Source organism: Prinia subflava, chromosome 7 (genome assembly GCF_021018805.1).
Source record: "Prinia subflava isolate CZ2003 ecotype Zambia chromosome 7, Cam_Psub_1.2, whole genome shotgun sequence".
Taxonomy (NCBI): Eukaryota; Metazoa; Chordata; class Aves; order Passeriformes; family Cisticolidae; genus Prinia; species Prinia subflava.
Window position 1 is genome coordinate 14664917 of NC_086253.1, and position 22209 is coordinate 14687125.

Here is a 22209-nt window from a genome sequence, read left to right on the forward strand (position 1 = left end):
AGGTAGCAAACCAATTGGCTGTCTTCTATCACATTTATAGCAGAACTCCATCATCAGGAATTTACTCAATGATTAGCAAAATTTTCCCCTCAGCAAAATCCACCAGCTAAGTACCAGTGCATCAACAGAAGTGTGACACTACACAAATAAACACACAAAAAATAAAGTTATATATTCACTGAGGCACAGAAGAGAAAGAAAGAAAGAAAGAAAGAAAGAAAGAAAGAAAGAAAGAAAGAAAGAAAGAAAGAAAGAAAGAAAGAAAGAAAGAAAGAAAGAGAGAAAGAAAAAAGAGACAAAGAGAGAAAAGAGAAAGAGAGAGAGAGAGAGAGAAAGAGAGAAAGAAAGAGAGAAAGAAAGAGAGAAAGAGAGAAAGAGAGAAAGAGAGAGAGAAAGAGAGAAAGAGAGAAAGAGAGAAAGAAAGAGAGAAAGAAAGAGAGAAAGAAAGAGAGAAAGAAAGAGAGAAAGAAAGAGAGAAAGAAAGAAAGAAAGAAAGAAAGAAAGAAAGAAAGAAAGAAAGAAAGAAAGAAAGAAAGAAAGAAAGAAAGAAAGAAAGAAAGAAAGAAAGAAAGAAAGAAAGAAAGAAAGAAAGAAAGAAAGAAAGGACAACCAGCATGCTCCTCAGAAATGAGAGTCCATAGACAAAATACTTGGAGGTTGATTTTTTTTAAAAGGGAAAAATAATGTGGTTGTATTTGCAGCAGTACCAGAGAATATTCTGAAGATTAGATTGATTGTTGATGATATTGTTGATATTCTACCAGAGTACTTAGGGAAAAGAACCTGGAGGAGAATGACAGCAGAAGCTGAAGACATTTGTTCAGTGCACAGGATATGTCTTAATCCTTATGTTTCTCGTTATGATCGATTCATGACTGCAAGGCAGTTTGGTTTTTTTTCACAAAGACATGATGCACATATCATCACACCAAAATGTCCCTGTCACTGTCCAGGGGAGAGATAGAAAAAGAGATGACTAATGTTACCCCTATGTGTGATACAAGATAACTCAAGGACTTGGATATTTACACTGTAGTTGCTGTAACTGCGTGGGGTTTTTTTGTTTTGGTTTTTTTGTGGTGTGTTTTGTTTTTGTTTTGTTTTTGTTTTTGTTTTTTTTGTTTTTTGCTTGCAAGCGTTTGTTAATGGTTTAGGAAAGCTTAGCGCAGCAACGAGTATTAAGCCAGCCAAAGGCATCCTAAGTATTCAAGTGGTAAGGGGTTTTCCCTCCCTTTACAGAAATATACTGCAATGCTCCTCATTTATCACGAGGTGGCCGTAAAAGTCTTGTTTTTCTGAAGTGGGGAATAGTTTAAACACGAGGAAGTGATGTATCCCTATGCTGCAACCGTTCCAGGAAACAGTTAGGTTATAGTTCCCAGCAAGGTTTATTTTTCTGTCTTTGTCTTGTGTACGGAGCTGTGGCTAGTACAGAAAATATTAAACATTAAGACTGCAGGTTTCCATTTAAATTGTATCATTGAAGTCTCCTTTTAATTTTTTTTTCTTTTAAGATTTGGATTGTCAAGAATTCATGATGATGAGCCTTTTTTTTCCTCTTTTATTTGTCTGTGTTCTGTATATGAACAGCTTCTCAGAAGTGCAGGGAAAGAAATGGAAAGGTGAAGGCACTACTCAAAACCTGGAAAGCATTGTCATTGGAAGATGCTATGATTATATTAGAATTGTGAACCCTGCTGTTGGGTAAGTTTTGCTTGTTTCTGGATTAGTTTTTTATGTTCTGTATAAAATGGTTGTTAATCAGAAGTCTGATGTTATGCTTCTAGCCATGAAAGACCCTTTTGAAGCCAACATGCTTGCAGCTGTCTGGAAACAACAAAAATAACTTTGATGGATGTCATATTTTAAGTAAAGTAGTGTAATTAAGGCAAGATTTTTAATCCTTCAATTCTTTATTTCACATTTTTTTACCCCCCTCCCCCTTGCTTTCTGTAAGATGAACAACACACAGAAATGACAGGGATGGTGTTTTGGAAGTACCAAATCTGACAGCACTCCTGGGAAGACCAGCTTTGCCTTGCATGCCTGTATGCCAGGTTATGTAAGAAGGGGAACACCTCACTTTATAGCTATCCTGTGGTACTGAGGGACCCTGTTTAGCTCATCCATCTGAAAAAATCAAGTAATAATCAACTGCTCAAATAGGATTATCTGTGAGCTTTCTTTGGCTGTGCTAATTACGCAGAACTGGAAGTAAATCACATACTTTGCTAAAATGAGGACTTTTTTGTCTTACTTGCATTGTAAGGGCTTCAGTGAAAAGGAAGAAAGTAAGAACAGTCTCCTGGAGTTATGTCCTTTATTCTGCCAGTTGTCCTAACAGTGTGAAGAGGTATTTGCAGAGGGGCTCTGGCTGGGTTCCTGTAGCATTGAATTGCTGTCTTAAAATAGGGTTAGATGATATTGCTAATAACACCTCATTTCCACAACTTCCCATTTTCAGTTCCTGTTACAAAAAAGGAAGATAAAGGACTTAAACCACATTTTTTGCATTTAAAAAAGGCAAAACAATATGTTTCTGCACAATAACACTCTTAACTTATCAGAAGTGTTTTCTTTCAAGTTTCTTAGGAAGGAAAAAGATCATCCTAATGCAAATCACACAGAGCATGAATTTCAGCAGAACAGTTCAAGCTTGGAAAATGTATAAATGTGGCACAATGGAAGGTGAAAATAGCCTTTAAGTGTAGATTTCTACATTCCTACAATATAAAATATAAAATATAAAATATGTGAACTTAGTTAACATTTGTGTAGGTAATCTTGTCTTGCAGTAGGCTCTAGATAGGTAGAGCTCCTGCAGCACTCAACAGATGCCATTTCATCTATATCTGAAGCAGGGCATGAATAACAATACAGATTATGCGAAAACAAGCAACATAAAGGATAGCTACTGTAGAAAGTCTAACCATATCATTAACTGATTTGGACTTAGAGATGTAAATGCAATATTCTGGAAACATTTCTGTATGTCTTGTTTATGATGGCTTTGTGATCTAATGAATTCTGGTTACATTTTCACAACATGATTTTAAAATTGAGAAGTTTGAACATGTTCATCAAAGTATTCTTGCTCAAGATAGCATAAAGCCAGGCAGGACATTAGGACCACTTTCCTGAATTTAGACCAAAAATGACATTAATAAAAGAAGAGCTGCACAACTGATTTCATATAATGTGGAGATTTTCTCTTTCCCTTAGGTCTATAAGCAAATAATGTAATCCAAACAAAATGTAAATTTCATATTGCACTGGTGCAAAACAGATATTCTAATTATTTATAACCCTTTCCATTCATTGTCTGTTTCTTGATTGCCCCCTGGCTAGCTTTTATAGAGACATCACCACCTGGATGGGTTTTGCTTCTGAATTTGTGTGCAAATTTTCTAAAAATACTTTGCTAACTGAAAGGAAGCTAGTAAAACATGTCTTTACTCTGCAACATAGTTAAAACGTAAAGGTGTTTATAGGAACATAAGAAAAAACTTTCCAACTTGTTAAAACAGAATATGCAAAATGCCAGTCAAAAGAGGCATATTACAAAATGCTGTGGTCATGCAGAAGTGAGAAATTTAAATTCATACCTGACATTTCCTAATAAGAATATGCTAAATAACATGAATGTTCCTGTTGTACTTTTCCTCTGTATTTATTTGTAGTATATCATGGAAGCTTTGAAAACAATTTTTTTAAACTAAATAGTGTAAAATTAATCTGACTTATTAGTGTCCACTAAGATTAGAAGCAATTGTCCTGGACTGCAGTCCTTCCCCACCCTCTAGTTTCAAAAAGTGTTTTTGCCAGCTAAGAAGTTTCGAGTGTCAGAGCAGAATAATCCTTTTGATTTACAAGCTGACGAAACCTGGATGAGAAGTCATAAAAAAAAAAAAAAAAAAAAAAAAAAAAAAAAAAAAAAAGCAATATGTGAATTAACCAGAAAATTAGTGATGGGTTTAACTGTCAAGAAAGATGTTAAATGTTCAGTTGATCATAACGCACAAGTACTAACATAAGTGCTTCAAGTAGAAAGCTCTTTAGCGAAATGAGATCTAAGTATATACAATTGTCAGAAGCCAAATTATAACAGCTTGAAATCAGCAATCCAAATCCTTTTATTAAGAAAATCTGTTTAAACCTTGAAACTACTGATCAAGGATCATATTTTATCACTGAAAATTTTCAGGTCAAGATCCATATCTGCTTGAAGTATACAGAGAATTTTTATATAGTTGTTGGAAGCATGACCAGAGATGTCCGTAAGCAGATCTGTGGTCTGTTTCCTGAATGGCTCATCACAAGGGCTCCTTTAAGGTGTCTGTGACATTCAGTGTCACAAAGCAGCTCCCTGAACAACCCGTACCAGCGGAAACCATGCTGTCTATGGATGAGTAAATGAGTAAAACACTGTAATGGCAAAGTTTGGGTTACTTATCAGGACTGCTATTGCTCAAGGTAGAGCTTTGCAATGACAGCTATTCATGTTTAGGAATGCTATATGCCCATAACATAATTATTCTGTTGTGCAGTGTTCCTGGCATAGACATTTTCACACTGTTATGTGGGGAAGGTACTGTGGAAAAGTGGAAAGTAGAAATTCCCTTCTTAATTTCTCCAGACAGGCTCAGAGCTGTGACAAGTGAGATGGTGAAAGTCCAAAGAGATAGGACACTGCCATCTGTAGACAGCCTGTCTTGTCCCTCCATGGAGGTTATCATCCCCAAGAGAGAGCTGGCAGAAGGGAAATGTTGGAAAGCACAGCCCAGCATCTCATTTCAGCACTTGAAGTGTTGAATGCTAACAATATTCTTGTAGTTCTTGTAGCTACTGCATAGAGACAGTGTGTGTCCCACACAGTGCCTGGTCACTGTACTCATTCCAGCAAGGTAAAACTGCACAGTCCCAGGGCCTAGAAGCAGAAGACATCTCTTTGTTACAGTCATTATTCTACCACCGAAACTTTTTAGCAACTCACCCTGCATTTGAATCTGACATTTTAAGAGTAATATTGCATTCCAGCAATGTTGGATATTTAGCTATGATTTACTTGAAATGGCTTTTTGAATCTGAAAAAATTCAAAGAAAGCTTTTTCTTCAGTATTTCTACAGTGCTGGATAGCAAACTCACTGAGTATACTGTACTTACTAAGATCTTTGTTGAATCATATTGTGTTTCTAATTCCACACTCTAAATGCTAATATTTTCCTTGCCACTTCTTCCTTATCTGCTGCAGCTATGACTCAGAAGACAAGATATCTGTGCTCTTCCTGAGCTACAAGTTTTTTACCACCCTGACTTCAGTTTTCTGCCTTAACTTTATAGGGATTTTAACTGGGGTATATGAAGAAGTTGAGAACAAGTATCTTTCTTGCACGGCTTTGAAAAAAACATTTTTGCTATTTGTTTGTTTCAATGATTACAGTGAGAAGAATTGTTCACAGATATGGCAAGCATTTAAAAGTGCATTTATTAACAAGGATCCTTGCAGCATTCTACCTGAGGATTATGAATTATTTATCAACCTCACATTGCACACAATTCCACCTAGCAAGGTAATATTTTTTTATGTTAATTGCCCTGTGACATACAACAGATTTTACATGAAACAGTTCAAAATTGATGAGTCATTCTGTAGCTGATTTGTGAGTCATTCTTTTTGACTGGTTAATAGTTTATAAACTAGACTCTGTAGTTTATAAACTAGACTCAGACTTGATAGCATGTTTCAGTGTGTTTGGCTCCATTTATTTTATGCAATAACTTCTCAGCAGTGTCTCTCTTTTCTACAGAGATCCCCCATCTTTCCTGCTGTGCTGGGACCTCTGCCATAGTCCCTGAACTTCCACTCCTACTTTTCCTTAAGTGAGGTGCTCTGGCTGCTAATGCTGTGCCTGCTATCATCTCTTGCTTTTACTCCTCACAGTTAAGCCTCACGACAGTGACATGTTAAACATTGACACGCTGAACAAGCAAAAGCAGAAATGAGAGAGGACATTGCTCTATGCCAGAAAACAGTAGGGGTTTGATGTGCTGGCAGTTGCAAAGAACTGTGAACGTGCAAAAGACGTGTTCTGCTTGAACCCAGTTTTTCCTCTAGCACAATTGTTCCTCATTTCTAAGTTATGCAAGCTAAACCAACAAATACTACTGTCAACAGAGCTTAATTCATGAGGAGTTCCACAAACACAGAAATAACATCTAGACATATGGGGTTTTTTCACACCCTAAGCCAACATTGTGATGTGAGAGATTTCTGGTAACATATCTATAGCTTACAAATAACTACCTTTTTTCTCCTTCCCCTAAATCTGTCTGCTGAGGCAGGCAAAGATAGGTTTAACTATATGTAAAATAGGACTATATCCCTTCTCATCGGACTAGTACTGTTCCTCAAGTCACTTGTGATCAGAATTTATACCTCTGGAGAATAAAATCTTTAAAGAGATAGATAACATTTCTGGTTATTAGCTTGATTTTGAAAGAAATACCAAAACATGTTTTAAACTGTTTTCAATACCCTATAATCTCATTGTGTCCACACCCAAGAGTCGGTACATTTCTTCTCTATGTTTTTTTTCCTAGTCTCTTTTCTGGGAAAATAATCAGCGACTAGTCAATAGCTTTGCTGACAGAGGACGTCGCTACATGTCTCTGGGGGATACTCTGTTTGGCTTCGTTGTAGATTTTCTGAACTGGTGTGGGCAGGCAGACAGCCCTGGTAAGACAATGAGTGCTGTGTTAAACATTTATCTGTAAAACCATAATGGAGACCAATTGCTGTGTTCTGGAGAAACTGGATTTTCTCTTACCCCCTGAAAAATCAGGGATAGCTTCACTGTCTCAGTCTCTCTTGTATCATGTGAATATTTAACACTGCAGTCAGGGGAGGACACAGTGAAATCTAAATAGGCCTGCAGTGGGGATAAACCTCTTTCTCAGTCATCTGAGCCAGGAGCTCCCTGCATCCCAGGATCAGAGTTAGAATTATTTCAGCCAAATTACTGAATTCTCAGAATGACACTATTTGTGTAAACAACAAAGGATGGAAAATTATTGAAAAAATACAACAGCTTTCAGTGCTATGTCAAATGATCTTGTGAGTTCAGTGAGTAATGCACAAATATATTTAGTTGCTTTCTAAAATCACTTTTTATAGTCATTATCATCTCTCTAATAGCACATATCATATGCCTTCCTACAGGACTGGACTATGAATCTTGCCCTACCACGGTGGAATGCGAAAACAATGCACTGGAATCTTTCTGGAGAATGGCCTCAATCACTGTAAATATTGTATTAGTGCTGACTTCTTATGTCTGCAAGTGTGTCTGGGGTGGTTCAGGAAAATGTTGCTAGTTCAGAACAGATTTAAACCTGTAACTCGACTGGATTATTTCCCCTGATACAAATACAGTTTTAGACTGGCTGTAGTGTTGTAGCAAGAAGAACCTAACATTCACCTTAGCTAGATAATGTGTTAAAATTCTCTTAGCTTTGCTAATATGAACCATATACTAAACACAGTAAGCACACTGACTGTCTGCTGATTGCAGGTCCTAAGTGACACTTGGCAGCCTTGTTAAAAACCCTTTACTCACAGATCAAACTCAACAGAGAATGCCAAAATGCTTTCTTCTTGTGTTGAAGAAACTACTTATAAATGTGAGAAAATAGCTTGAGAAGAACCATTGAATTAAACTATGGTCTGTTTGGTTTCTGTCCTTTTTACTGCACTGACCTGCTAGGATGCTAGTGCAGTGTTATTTTTGCAGTTCTGATATCCTTTGTGGTAAAATTCTTTCCTTGGTCACTGTTGTTTGCAATAAAATACCAAGTTATGTGACAAATCTGTGAGATCTGAAAAGCACTGTTATCTGTTGCAGTATGCACAGCACAGCTCTGGGGTGATACATGTCTTGCTGAATGGTTCTGCAGATGGAGGAGCTTATCCACAGCCAGGGTAAGAGAAGTGACTGATTTCTGTGTAGAGTCTGATGACAACTAAAGAGAAAAGTCAACCAATTATTTGGGTCTTCTGCTGCACAAGGAGTGGGAAGTATAACTGCAAGGACCTTTTGCATCAAAGTCTGTTGAGTTGTGGGGACAACTGTTAATAGTTCCTAGCTGAAGGAATAATATGTGGTGGATGGAAACAATCCTTTCAACTCATGCATTTTACAAACTGCTGTGGCAAGCACGGTTACTGCTCTGAAAGCTGCCCCAGAGTCAGCCAATATACTGTGGCAAAATGTCTGTCTTCAAAAAGATGAGTGTTAGCAAAATTTCTCTTCAGGGACATGTCCAAGTAGAGGATATTGTTACAAGGAGTGTAGCTTTTGTCAGGCCGATGAGCAAATTTGTTAAGTTCTAATGGGAAAGTATTTCTCCATGACAAAGAGTGGACATAGTTTGAAGTCTATATGGTTTCAGAAAGCAAAAAAAAAAAAAGTTTGTTCAGGAGGATAATAGCAAAGATGAGCTTCCTCTTCTGGTTAGTTCCTTTTATATTAAGGACAGGTGTATTTTTCCTGATTCAGAGGTGTACCACTATGCAGAAGTTCATCTAAGCTTACAAATTTTATGGTGAAAGTAAACACTTTAGAACTTCTACTGTGTGTCTGTAGTGCCTACCTGTGGTAAAAAATGCATCCTTCATTACCTCAGCAACTGTCCTGTCCAAGGCAGATCAAAAATTACATCTTTTAAAAACCCGTAGAAGAGATTTTCCTCCTCTTTATTCACTGAGGACTAAAAATGACCATTGAAAAGGCAATTTTATCCCTGGATAATAAAGAAACAAGACCCATCTTTTCCAAAACACATCCTAACTACTTACCTCTGTCCCTCAAAACATCCATCTCTGTACACAGCTTTCAGCTAATCACAAAGACTTATACAGTCCCCTTGGGTGGGTCAAGCTGGGATCAAATCTTCTGCAGATGGTAATACCTGGCAGCAGGCCAATGCACAGAACCTATTATAAATGCCTTACTTTAGAAATGGAATCCTTATTTCTGTTAAATTACAGATTCCTTATTTCAAGAACATCTCACATGCACATTAATGCCATCAGTTCCCTGGGTTGCCAGTCTGGTGGTATTTTAACCAGTGAAATCACCACTGGAACTCAGCCTGCCAAGGACAAAACAAAGCCAGTGACTCCATCTGTCTTCTTTGCTCTGTATCTTCTGGTCCATTTATGACTGAATTTGTTTAAGAGCTCATGTTTGAAAAAAAGCTTCAAGTTGAATAATTAATAGCAGAAGGTAATCTGAAAGATCGGTCTTCCTAACCATCTCTCTGGTCTGTTTTCAAGTATTTCAAAGCCCCTTTCTAAATCTATTCAGTTTTAAAGTTTGTACACTTAAATCATCACTAAGGCACCTGATATAATTTCAGTTAAGATTTATTTCTCACTTCATGGCAAAATAACTTTGCTCATTCACACAGCATGAATTTGGTTGGCAGATTTCTTTAAAAATAGTAGCCAGTTCAAAAATTTTTTTACTGTACATTGTTCCTAGAGGTTTCTGACACCTCTAGTTAAAGATTTCTCCAAATTTGGGAGCAAGCTTCTGTTTTTTTCTGGCAATAACATATGCATGACTGAGTAAATGAGTTGGAATCTTTTTTTTTTGTTATATTTTCACTATGTGTTGGACAGGCTTGGACACCCTGGACAGAAAAGCAAACCTGCTGTTGCTGCTACTGGTCTCTGGTCAGGCACCGCCCTACCAGACTTGACCAGAGAAAGCAACTCTTGGTATCTGTCCTCCTCTTCCTCTTCTCCAGAAATTTAAACTAATTTGCTAACTTCATGAACCCACAGACACTGGCAAGCAACACCTGTCCTGTGCTTCCATGGCAGAGCCTGGAAGTTTGCCTGAAGGCACTGGGAGGACAGACCCACATTGCCAGTGCTGGTCCCATCCAAGAAGTGGCAACTAACAGTCCCTTATTTTCTATCTCAGACCATTTAAAAGGGCTAAGAGACACTTTAGTGCTGATATAGACATTTAAGAAGACACATGATAGGCAAATAGAAAATTAAAGGAGAGACCTAGGAGCAGACTTGGACTAGGCATTCAGTGAGGACACAGCCCTTACAAGCTTTCTGAGGAAAAATACCCTAAAAGATTGGAAATCATAACTCTACGTCTTGCTAAAAGGGTTAGAATTCTGTCGCTTTGAAATGCCAGCATCTCACCAAAAAAATCAATCCACAGACATTAAAATAAACATTTGGATTTCCTATCTTCTTAGATTAGATATTATAAGGAAGTATCAAATCCTTTTTGGTTTGTTTTGGCATTTTTAAAGTTCATTCTGGTTCACTTTTAGGTGAATTCATTAATGCAGAGGAGGAAAAGACTGTTTAATTTTCATGTTCTTTATAGTTAATTTTTTTTTTCCTTGAATCAGTTTTTTTGCAGATTATGAAATACCTAATCTCCAGAAACACAAAATCTCACAAATTATCATTTGGGTTGTGGATGATATTGAAGGACCAGATAGGTAAGTTATGTCTTAAAAAAAAATTAGTTTCTCCCTTTTGGATCTGTTTTTAAAATATCACCTTTTCTTTCTGTTTGATTATATTTGCATACTACTTAAAGCAAAGTATTTTAGATGCTTTTGTGAACACAGAAGACACAACCTGCCATTCCCAGAGAGTATCGAAATACTAGAATTAGAAAAAATATAAATAAATTCTAGCATTAGATCTGGAACCACCTCTTGGTTAGATGTGTGTGTGGATCTTAGACCCTGAATGAAGATAGAGCATGAGCAGTTTTACTAAGAGTAAATCTGAATTTCAGATTAAGTGCTGATAAGTGATAGTTCTTTCATTTTGCCATATGCATTCTTTTCATTTTCACCTATCTTAACTGTTTGAAAATTTGTGGAAGCAGGCAAATGCCAAACACCAGGTGGCTCTTTTTCTCTCAATAAATAATCCAGCAATAAAATATAGGCTTTAAAAGTGTCTAATTTTGCTGGTAATTTAATTAAAGCAAACAAACAAATAAGTAATAAACAAGTATAACAAAACTGATGAGTCCAAACAGAATAGTCTGTTGAGTATTTTACCACAATGCTGTAGAGTCTACATAGCATAGGTCAGATTAGCATTTCTCAGCCTGTCTCTCTAAATCAAAGAATCATATCCTCTGGGAGGGAAAAAACCTACAGCTCATCTTTGCAAAAGTTGCCCTTTTTACAAAGAAAAGCTAAGACAAGAAATGAATGTTAATTTATGTTTCAGTGCATGGATGCATGAGAGTAATTGTATATTTTTATTAATTGTTTTCTACAATTACTTCGTTGGTCTCCATGTGATTCCTTTAGTCATGGATGTTTACTGACCATCAGATAAGTAACACTGGCCTTAATGCTTTATGTTTGTGCAAGTTCAGAGGTCTCAGTAGGTTCTGTAAACTTTCTTATGCTAACTGGAGTACAAATTAAAAAATCAGTGCTAGAAACAAGAGCTGTGTTTAGGATTTTTTCTGGGTTTTTTTCTCTCTGTGTTTTTCTATTATTCAGCATTCAAGACAGAGAACAGGCCTCTAACAACGATTATAATTCTCAGGTATTATCATGAGCTTATTCTGTAAAGACAGATAGCCTCAACTTTATCTCTACCTAAATAGTTGCCAAAGAATATTTTAAACAAAACACTATTTAACAAAATTATTTAGGTCTTTTTCTGTCGAGTCAAATATTAAATGTGTGATTATTGGTGAATATAATCTAAAATATTACACTGGCTGAAGCTAATCTTCCAGGCTCTATAAACTGAGGATAAATTGTGAAACAACAGTAATGTAAGCAAATGAAACATAAATAGCAATGAACACCATTCTTCTGGAGGTGTTATGGAATGCACAAGAGGCAAAGTAATGAGGATTTACTTTACTAATTCCATCAAGTTCAGTAAAAGGAAATTATATAAAAAAATATTTGCAATAATATTGAAATCCTTCCTTACAGAGAATCCTGTGGAACTCATAGCATAAAGACATTAGAAACCAGGCTGAAAACTCTTGGTTATGATATCACTTGCACTGACAATATCAAGTAAGTGAAAACCTTTTATTAATATGCTGTATTTGCAGAAGTACCTAATCTGTTTTGACTCTTACTGTTCAATACTGAAGTGTCAATAATGTGTCTTCAGGAGGGACTGATATGTTGGAGGGATGATGTCACATTTTTCAGATTTGGCATTTTTTGGTCATGGATTGAGCAAAACACTACTTCTTATTGTATGATTGAGTGGAACATTGTACTTATTCAATATAAGACACAGAAGATGGCCTCATGTATTTGGATTTAAAATCTAAACAACAGTTAAAAACACTATTAAATGTCTGCAGAATTACCAGTTATTCACAATAGGTTTCAAAACTCTAGTCATTCTCATAGACTGTAAGATAAATTCAATAAAGGGAAGAGTTAAACATGATAGTACTGTGAATTTGTTTCATTTTTTGATGTTTTTTTCTCAGTTGTCTGCCTGAAAGGTGCTAAATGAAATGGTATTTTCACAGGTCTGTAATGTTCTTACTCTGCCTGGATAATCCTGATGATTCTAAGTGTGCCCTTGCATCGTAAGTAAAAGAAGTTCAACCTATCTTCAGTGTCATTACAAATGAATAAATTATGCAGAAGTCAACAGTTCAGAAAATTCCACCTCTACCACCTGTTGTATATTCCCCATGTGCAGCACACAGTGGTCTTGAATTTGTTCCTTACTGTGGATGGAGTTAGCTTATAGTTTCTAATATAGTTTCTATTCACAAATTGTGCACGGCTGTCTGTGAGCATCTGCTGTTCAAAATTAGGTGTTAATGGGTTCTCGTTGATCACACAGTAACACTATATATCACTGATGATGTGAAGTTTGTACATATCACTGTTCTGATATAAAATCTATTAAAAATTTGAAGTTGCTTACATTAGTATAATTTCTTGACTAATCAAAGTATAGATCAAATGGCAACAGATCTAAAGGACATTTCTTCAGCTACTGGAATTTTCAGTTCTAAATTTTGAGGAAGTTTCCTTTTAATCTTCCGTTTTGTGTGAAACTTAATCGCTATATTTTAATGCATTTACCTTGAGCCAGTGAGTTATCTACAAAGAATGCAGATTATATCCAAGACATAACTTCTTAATTAGCAAGCATTGCTCCCCAAGTCCCTATTTATCCATATTTATCTATCTTATATAAGGAGCATTAAATTATTTTATTATGTATTTCAGTGAATTTATAGAAGAGATTACTGTTTTCAATTCTGACTATATTTCTTAATCTATATGCTGTTGCATATATAGGTAAACATAAGATACTTGAACATCTGAATGAGAACTTCCTCACTGTTTGGAATGTTGTAGAATATATAGATACATAAACACTATTTTGTAGTTACATTCTCTTTATGGATAATCCATGCTTTATTTCTTACTGTCCTTTCTTCCCTATTCAAGCACAATGGAATTTTTGTTTGTTACTACCTGTGTGATATTGCAATAATGACTTTTGCTGTGAAAGTCCTGATTTGCTGTCCCTGATTATTGCAGCAGAGAGGTGCAACTCCAGCTTGCCTGCCCCTGGGAGGGGCTGCAGGGCTTCCTGCAGTACAGAAAAGGAGGTGGATATCACCTTCTGTAACATATTTCCAGTTTTTGGCACACACAGAGGAAGGGAGTATTCCCTGCTCTTGCTGGCCACTGAAAACTTTTACTCATCTTGCAATGCAACGTGTATTCTCACATGCAAATCATATCCTGGCACCAGCATACAAATATCATGAAAATGGTGGGTTTATAGATACCACTGATAGCTCCAGACTTCTCCTAGGCAGTACATCAAAAAACAGACCTCCTGTTAGGGTTTTGATTGGTTACAAAATGCTACTTGCACAGTGGATTAAAATAGGGCTTCCTTGTTCTGCCACGGAATGATGAGGGTTTTTTCACATGTCAAATGAAAATAGAGTTATCCCCTTCAAAATAATAGCTATGAACATAGTGGCAATATTAACAAACTGGAAGAAAAAGCACTTCACACGACTTTGAAAAATACAATATTGTACTCAGCTCTTAACAGAAGCTTTTTCTCCTCTCCCAGGTTTTAAATAATTTTCCTCAAAGTTTTGTGATGTGGATACGTTACTCACCTGAGGAAACCTGGATGAGAAGGTTTTTTGGAAACCATTAATGTGTTTTTCTTTCAGCTAAGGGATGAGCATGCAGTTCTGCAGTATTGCCACATGGCGCTTGCAGTGTGTAAGCAGGGGAGCAGCCGCCCCTTCCTTTCCGTCCATGTCGGTACTCAAAGTAACATAATCCCTGGTGTATTTGAAATACCAATTTCACACCCTCCTTGGGTAACTCCTGACCAACTCAGCTGTTCTCATCCTCCTCAGGAAAACTTTCCTTGCTTGTTTCCTTCATGAGCACTGTATTCCATCCTGTATGCATGGCACTGTAATAAGTTTGATTAATTTCATACCTATCCCAAATCACAATAGAAATTCCCAATCTGAATGCAAGACTATGATTGCTTCTCCCTGAAATGTAACTTAAATAATTCAAGCCAATGAATACTTACATTCTTCCCAAAATCACTTAATTCTCTGTAATAGATAACACCACTTCCATTGAAACTATTTTCAGAAAGAGCTTTAAGCAGCTGCATATAAATGATTTGATAATTATCTTCTTAGGTACGTTTTCTGTGTGGATGGATCCCTGTTCTGTGATGGTTCATTAACTGACCTGGGGGCAGTTTGGTCAGCAGGGGTGTCACTAGCTGCAGTGGGTATATTTTCTGTTAGGAAAAGTTTCCTTTGCAGGAAAGTTTCCTTTGAGGTGCTCTCAGTGTTTATACTTCCATAGTAAACAGTGGAACAGGCATGCAGGGTCTCATGCATCCCCTTTCACGAGGGCCATTTGCTATTGCAAGTCTGATAGCTGCCCTCTCAGCCTCCAGAAATAATGTCCTGAGTCCAAAATCAGAGTTGGACAGGTGACTTTCTATGTCACAATTCTTGCTACATTGGCATAGCAAAGGAGAGAGCTGGGTCAGGGTAGCAGAAGGATGTCCTAGAAGGTGCTGTAATGTACTTGGGGCTTCTTGCATGGTGGTGGTGCCTCTTAACTCCTCTCCAGACTTGAACTATGTTCCTGCTGAGTCAAATTTGAACTTCGGCTTGTTAAGGTGACACCCTGGTGTTAGTAAAAAATACCCACTAGATGGCAGAGATGGCTTACAAATGTAAGCAGGAAGGCAGCCAGATGCAAGCTGTTGGTGTTGGTGTGTATTACTTGCATTATTGCCATGTCAGGGGGACATAGAAGTGGATCTGGATACTACTGCACCAAGTGCTGTAAAAATGCAGTCCTCCTCGTGCTCTGCTATCTAGAAGAGCCCTGTAAAATCACAAGCATAAGGCCAGAGACAGCAAATGGATGTGGAGAGACAAGAAGGCTCTTGTGTAAAGGTAGAAAAAAAGAGTTCCCGGGGTTTTGCAAAGATATTCTGTTTATAGAAACTTGACAGCCAAAGGGAATCTGTTGGCAGGCTTACATAAAGACAGGCCACAAACTTTACCCTTGGCAACAAACCTCTGATATTTAAAAGAATCCTAACTCAGCTCTGTGCTGTGAACATCCTGTTTGTTTTCTCTTCTTCAGATCTGCACCAGCAGCACAAAGAGGACCTATATCTTCAGACAGAGGAGGCAGCTGGAACAAGCTCATGTTTGTTTCTTTTGCAGGCTTTTTGTTCAGATTTGCTTTAGTGTACTAAGTTAATCAACTGAATCCATATCCTCTGTTTGCCTTAGCTGGCTATAGATTTGGCTTCAGCTAATTTCTAACAGCAGTTTCACCCTACTTTTGGGACTGGCAAACCTGCATATTAAAACCTTGCATATTAGATACTGGCTTCTTTTAGTATAAAAAATTATTCCACTGCTGCTAGAAAGCCTCACCCTTCATTTTCTCTCTTTTTTCTAGAAGAAGTTTGTTGCTATTTTCTCTTCTCTTTATTCTCCAGAATTAAACTGAGAATAATACTTCCTGTTCACATATTTCAGAAAGAAAAATGATACTATGCCTGTCATGCATCACCCACAGAGGTTACTTGTTTGTAAAACCATCCTAGCATCTGACCTTGGAAACTAAGTGACTGATTGTCGTGTTTTGGGAAGGCAAAACATAAATTCGTGTGGGAGAGATCTTAGATTGCTCACTTGATATGAGATGCAATAGGTAAGACAATGGAAAATTAAACTAATTTTCGTAAGTGGTCCAGTTCATAGGCCAAACTTAAAAACAAGGGTACAGCAAGATTCTGGCTGCATACTTGAATGCAGTATTTTACCACAAAATATCAATTGCTTCTTCATCCTCACAGCTGTTCCTCAGCTGGCTGTTTCCTGGCCACTGGATAGCAAGTAGTCAGAAATACCAGGTCTAGAAAGTTCCGCAGTTTTTCCACCACGTTGTGATTTATGGTATATCAAATTCAGATAAGAACCTGCCAAGTCAGACATTGGCCTGCTAGCAGTGAACTCGGATAGCAGGGTTCAGAACACGCTGAGGAGAGAGCAGATGCCAACCTGAAGGTTTCTTGAGTTACTTGTGTGAATTCCAGTGCTCCAACTAGATGCTCCTCTAAAACACCAAGACATCCAGCTACCAGGATGACACATAAATCTTCAGAAAAAAATAGTCATTCTATTAGAGAATAACTTAATTTAGATATTTTTTATACATTTTGTGTTAGCTTCTGTATTATTTGTGTTTGTATTGACTGGTTGCCAGGAAACTTGGAGAGGATGTGCCTGTTATCTCAGTGAATCTGATTTCAGGGTCCATAGTAGATTTACATCCTTTCAATCCCTGATGCAACTGTATTGTGTTGTATGTTTGAAAGATAAAATATTTACAATATGTTGTAGTTGCTTATTTGTCTGGCTTCCCTGCCTGTAATAATCTTTAATTTGGTCTTAATGCAAACCTCTTTACATTGCACACATACTTGGCTTTGCCTAAGTCACAGGTTGGTTTAGGCTCCAGCTTGAAGGATTTTTGTATCTGTTTCAGACACAAAGAAGTACTGAAAGTACAAAAGTACTGAAATCAGAAGTTACACACCTTTGAAAATCTGGGCTGTATTATTAAATCTGGCCTCATAATTGTTCCCTATCTGTGCTGTAACTTTAGTCCTTTGATTAGTTCCTTGAACATGCTCTTCATTTTTTATTGGGTTTTTTCGTATATTATCTTTTACAGCAGCCCCCAGAGTAGTAAGAAAGGCATCTGTAACACAGTCACATCTCAGATAACAAAAGCCAAGCAATTTTGATCAATCTTCTATTTGCCCACAGCAGATCACATCATGACACATTTTGGGCCACAGGCTGTAGAGATAGTGTGCGTGAGGCTCCCAGGTGTCCAAGCCATCATCAGGGCTGGGGTGTCCTACCTACAGACCTGTGTGGGAGACCCAGAGAGCAGCTTAATCCCATTAACCAGCCCTGTGCCTCTTAGGCAACTTCCATCCACAAGCCAAGCATCCCAGCTGGCCAACTTTGGCTTTCCAACTTAGGAAAGCTTTCCAGCCTCTGCATGTAATTGACTCCAGCAGCACAGTCAGTGCTGCCAGCTACACATGGTACCAAAAACTCTGTAGAAAGTGCTAAATAATTCTCTTTTGGGAAAAAAAAAAAATACCAAGGAGGATAGCTACAATTTAAACAAGAAGGCATAACCTTATGTCAAAAACATATTTCATTATTTCTAATGTTCCTCTTTTTCCATTACTTCAACTCAGTAGCAAAGACAGCAATTTCTTTTTTAGTACCTGTTCAATAAAGTGTCTCAAACTTGCTTTAAAAACTCAGGAAGATCTGTAAAGATTTTTAGCTAACCAACTAATACAGCTAGTAAAAAAACCAACAAGGCAAAGCTCTAGGTGCATAGGTTTTCTGAGATTTTTCAGAGGCAGCAAACAAAAAGCTGAGTGTGAATCATTTGTTCTGAGTTTAACATAATGGCTTTAATCTGTGCAAAAGGACAGTGGGACTGGCATCTCGGAAGCTGAGGGACAGAAGTGTCAGCAAAGCAAGAAACAATAAGGTCATTTGTTACTCCCAGAGGGAGAGAGAGACATGAACATGTCTTTTTTTATTTCTACATCCATAAAGATGTGAAACAGTACTAATTACAGATATATGTTCCACTTAAGTGGTGACAAGCAGCCAGGTGAGCCTGTGCTATGTCTTGAACGCTCAGGAAATGCTATGATTAACAATGTCTCATGTAAGAGCTGTGCCAAATGTGGAGAAATCATACTGTCCAAAAGGCATCTGCTCTTTTCCTTAAACTCATTCAGGCCTGGTTAAGCTCACAAATACAGATTCAAAATGTTTCAACTATTCATATTTGTACTAGCAGTACTACAGAAACAGCTGTCTCCAGATGTGAATTCGAGGGAGAAAGTTTTTTTTTCAGATGAAAACAGTATATGTATCACTTAATTTTGAGTCCCGTTGAATGCCAAAATCCTGTGTAAATCTATTAATATCCAACTACTTATGGCAAATGAAAACATCATGTACAGGAGCATTACAAGGTGTTTGCATTTCTGCAGACACACCTGTGAAAGCTACTGAGACTAAGGCAGTATTTCCTGCTGTGCCCATTTTGTGGACCACTTAAGAACTCAGTTATCTCATACTATTCATTCCTATGTAGAAGGTAATATAATGTCCCCTCGTGCTAACCTACCTTTTTTCTTTTTGCTACATGCATTTTAGTCACTGCATCTGACAGAAGCTGAGCTCTAATTCAGAGTAGTTCCTTTTTCCAGCATGTACATGCATGCACACATATGCATCTGCTCACACCTGCTCTGTCTATTTTTAAATGCAAACTCTTCAGTGCTCTGGAGTAAAAAGTTGTGAGAATAAAGCGAGGACAACTTGATCACCTCTCTGCCCTTTTTATACTGCCTGTGTTTATTTTTGTCATATTAGTCTTGATGTGATATTCAGCTGACACGACCACGTTTTCAATCAACAATCTTAAATGTAATGAAATGTTACCTGAAACCTCAAGAATTTGATTAATGCTTTTTGTATGAAAGCTAACTCTTTTGATAGTATTCTTCTCAACTGAATTACCTAGAAATAATTCTGATGTATTTTGCTTCAGCAATAGTGTGAAGTGGGAGAAGAGTGCTTTTAGCAGAACCAACAAGTTTGGTTTTAAATAGCTCAGCATGGGAAGGCACAGTATCTTAATTTAGCCAAATGTCAGGGTGGCTTAAACACTTCACAAGTTTTTTTTTTGATTTTCAGGTTTTTCCTAATTCCAGCTTCTGCCCAGTCTAAATTTACATGCAATTTTATGTAAAAGGCAAAGAATATAATCTGTCAAATTTTGCTTATAATCTGCAGGCATCTGATTTCCTAGCTTCCTGAAAATTATGAAGGGATCTTCCTTCCCTTACAGCAACAGCACAGTTCCAGTGCAGGCTGGCAGGGAGACTGGTGCAGGAAATTGGAGCCTGGGAGTGTGGCACGTACGTCCCCTCACACCGTGCCAGAGTGGCCGTGCTGCCTGGCAGCCCCCTCCTCCTGCCTTCTCCCTTTCTCTGCAGCCACAGCCAAGGTGAACAACTCCCTTCAGATGAGTTACTTCGTATTTTTAGCAAAATATGTGAGCAGAAAATGATGTTGGAAATTCGGTAAGAGGAAAACAAAGGTGGAAATTAGAGTACACATTTCCTTCCAGCAGCAGGCAGTGCTGTGAAGTAAGTGGTCTCTCACCTGGGACTAGGAGCACCTGTGGAAGCAGTAAGTGTGGTAAATTCCATAAGTGCAGACAGAGATGATCCTCCAGAATTCCTCCAGTATGTCTGGAGTACCTTATGCCCTTCATTACAATACATAACAAAGAAATATTTTTAACCCAGTAACTGCATTTGTCTGGGCACCTCTCAGTGATTAGACTTGATATGGTCTGGCATCAGGCATGAATGCTTTGCTAATAATTAACAAAGAGTCTAAGTATTGTAGGCAGAAACCAGAATTATAAATCAAGACTGTGGTGAATTCTGGATTACCGAACTGCAGGAAGATTTTCTTTTTATTTCCCATTTGCTGCAGGTAAGTCCAGAGTGCCAAAAAAATTACAGGCATTCTATCTGCTACTCTGTGTCAAGGAACAGATGTGGAAAATCTCCTAGGTCACTCTGTGCAGTTTTGAAGAGCAGCAAGTAAAGAAGCAAATGAGTAGAACTGAGTAGCCCACAGAAATTTTAATCTTCTGATACCAGATTCCAGATCTAGGACATGCTGCCCTGTGTTGAGCTCCATTTTTACCTATCCCTTTGCTTTTAAGAAATGAACCAGAAAATCCAGAGCTGTTATTTCCACAACTCAGAATGTATGCTCTGGGCTTTCACCTGGAACTTTCTGTCACCATTGCACATCAGCATGAGGTTATATGACATGTATCACTTGACAAATATCACTTGAAAAGTAGTTATGGACAGTAAGCATAACCAATAGTCTTGTAAAATGCAGCATCAAACCCAGACAAATATTTCTGGACATGCATACAAAAGCATATTTTACATATTGTCAAGTAGAGAGGATCTTTGTCAAATTTCTTGTGGTTTTGACCTTTGAGCCATCACATTAAGCCTTTCCAAGTGGCATACCTACCCTGTATAGTTCTTTCAGTGGTAATTGTGCTATTCACGCATTCTTGGAGCTGGGGAGCCTAATTCTGTATCAACTTTGTTTCCTTGGCTGCCTCAGTGGGATGGGAGCCTTATGGGTATTTCTCTTCAGGATGTGTGAGCAGCATAACAATTAGTACTGGCTAGAAAACAAGCTCAGTTGCATGAAGGTTGGTGGGATTGCTGCATGTGTTTTTCCTCTGCACTGAATTAAACCTTGAGAAATGCTTTGCACAAAAAAAGTACATCAGCCTCATCAGAAATCATGGTAAGATCCCTCACTGATAGGGTGATGCTTTGGTACAGCTCTTACTGACTTGCAAACGTGACTATCACAGCTGTTTCATTTTTTTTAATAAATTAAATATGTCTTAAGTAAAAAATATTTTCTTGATATCCCAATTCAGATAGAATGAATGACTCATTAAACATGAGTCCCCCACTCTGCAGAGCAGTGCTTTAAACAGTACACTTTGGAATGTGTTTTTCTAGTTTGCCTAGAACATCATTTTCTGACATGTCTCAATAAAAAGGCATAACAAAAAGCAGTGAAGGTGATACAAAAGAATGAAGCAACCTCTTTCCCCAAACTGCTCTGGAGCAATTCCACTCCCTCCCCACCAGAGCAGCATGTTTGTCTGTAGCTCTCTTGGCATGTTGCCTTGTTTCTTGACAAAATCCATGTGCAAACCCCAGCTATTGCTTTGTTACAAACCCACCACTTTGGCTAAAGAAAAAAGAAACTGGGAATTGCAAAATACAAGAAGCAGCAGTGGTGGCAGCAGGAAATTCTTCAGGAGCAGCAAAGCTCAGGATGCACCTGTAGAAGTGCCAGGCTCTCCAAGAGAAGGGGAAGGAGCAGATGGGATGACACTGAAGAGAACCAGCAGGGGAAACAAGCACAGAAATGGGAGGAAGACACTTGGTCCAAAAAGGGAGAATGTTTTGGACCCTTGGGGAATCTTTGTTTACAATAAACAAAGAAAAAAATCAGTGGTTGGTGTCTGTTACCCTGTCTCACAGAGAACAGCACCCCCAGTGCTGTCAGGGCTCCAGCTGGCGACAAGCGAGCTCACACAGCCAACACGGGAGAGGCTGGGGCTGCTTACACAGACAAGGGAGAGGAACCAGGCTGTGCATCTCTGCATGGAGAATGATCAAGGAGCAGCTCTTTCCAAACAACCCTGCCCTGGACATGGGCTTTAAATGCACATCCAGTCATATTGTATTAATTTGTAAGGCAGTCATAACTGGATCAAAGTCAAATCAGAGCTGAAGGACAGATGTCATCCCTTCTGAGACTGCTCAGGGTATGTCTATGTTCTTGTCAGTGCATCTCACCAGTTGCTTGATTCTGCTGAAATAATATGACTGTTCATAAATCACATCCTAGAAAGAATTTAAAATGTCATTCCAGTGCCAT

The 22209-nt window shown here is 37.9% G+C and overlaps 1 protein-coding gene across 3 annotated transcripts; it reads left to right on the top strand.

The window, feature by feature from the left end:
* Nucleotides 1-360: 360 nt before the first annotated feature.
* Nucleotides 361-19029, top strand: BST1 (bone marrow stromal cell antigen 1). 3 transcript variants are annotated; one of them, XM_063401643.1, is made up of 9 exons: nucleotides 361-1704; nucleotides 5442-5571; nucleotides 6602-6737; nucleotides 7221-7303; nucleotides 7903-7979; nucleotides 10442-10534; nucleotides 12014-12100; nucleotides 12574-12633; nucleotides 15725-19029. In XM_063401643.1, exons 1-9 carry the CDS (start codon nucleotides 1535-1537, stop codon nucleotides 15837-15839), a joined length of 951 nt encoding a protein of 316 aa, XP_063257713.1. In that variant the 5' UTR covers nucleotides 361-1534; the 3' UTR covers nucleotides 15840-19029. The 3 variants fall into 3 exon arrangements, with proteins under 3 accessions (XP_063257713.1, XP_063257714.1, XP_063257715.1); XM_063401644.1 differs by lacking the exon at nucleotides 15725-19029 and adding an exon at nucleotides 14157-14178 and having other exon boundaries at nucleotides 365-1704; XM_063401645.1 differs by lacking the exon at nucleotides 15725-19029 and adding an exon at nucleotides 14263-15718 and having other exon boundaries at nucleotides 366-1704.
* The last annotated feature ends 3180 nt before the right edge of the window (nucleotides 19030-22209 follow it).

Bases quoted from the DNA above. Each gene is read 5' to 3' on its own strand.
- BST1 (XM_063401643.1), top strand. From the start codon at position 1,535: ATGATGATGAGCCTTTTTTTTCCTCTTTTATTTGTCTGTGTTCTGTAT. The intron at 10,535-12,013 runs GTAAGTTATGTC...CCTTCCTTACAG, and splicing joins GATATTGAAGGACCAGATAG to AGAATCCTGTGGAACTCATA. The intron at 12,101-12,573 runs GTAAGTGAAAAC...GTATTTTCACAG, and splicing joins ACTTGCACTGACAATATCAA to GTCTGTAATGTTCTTACTCT.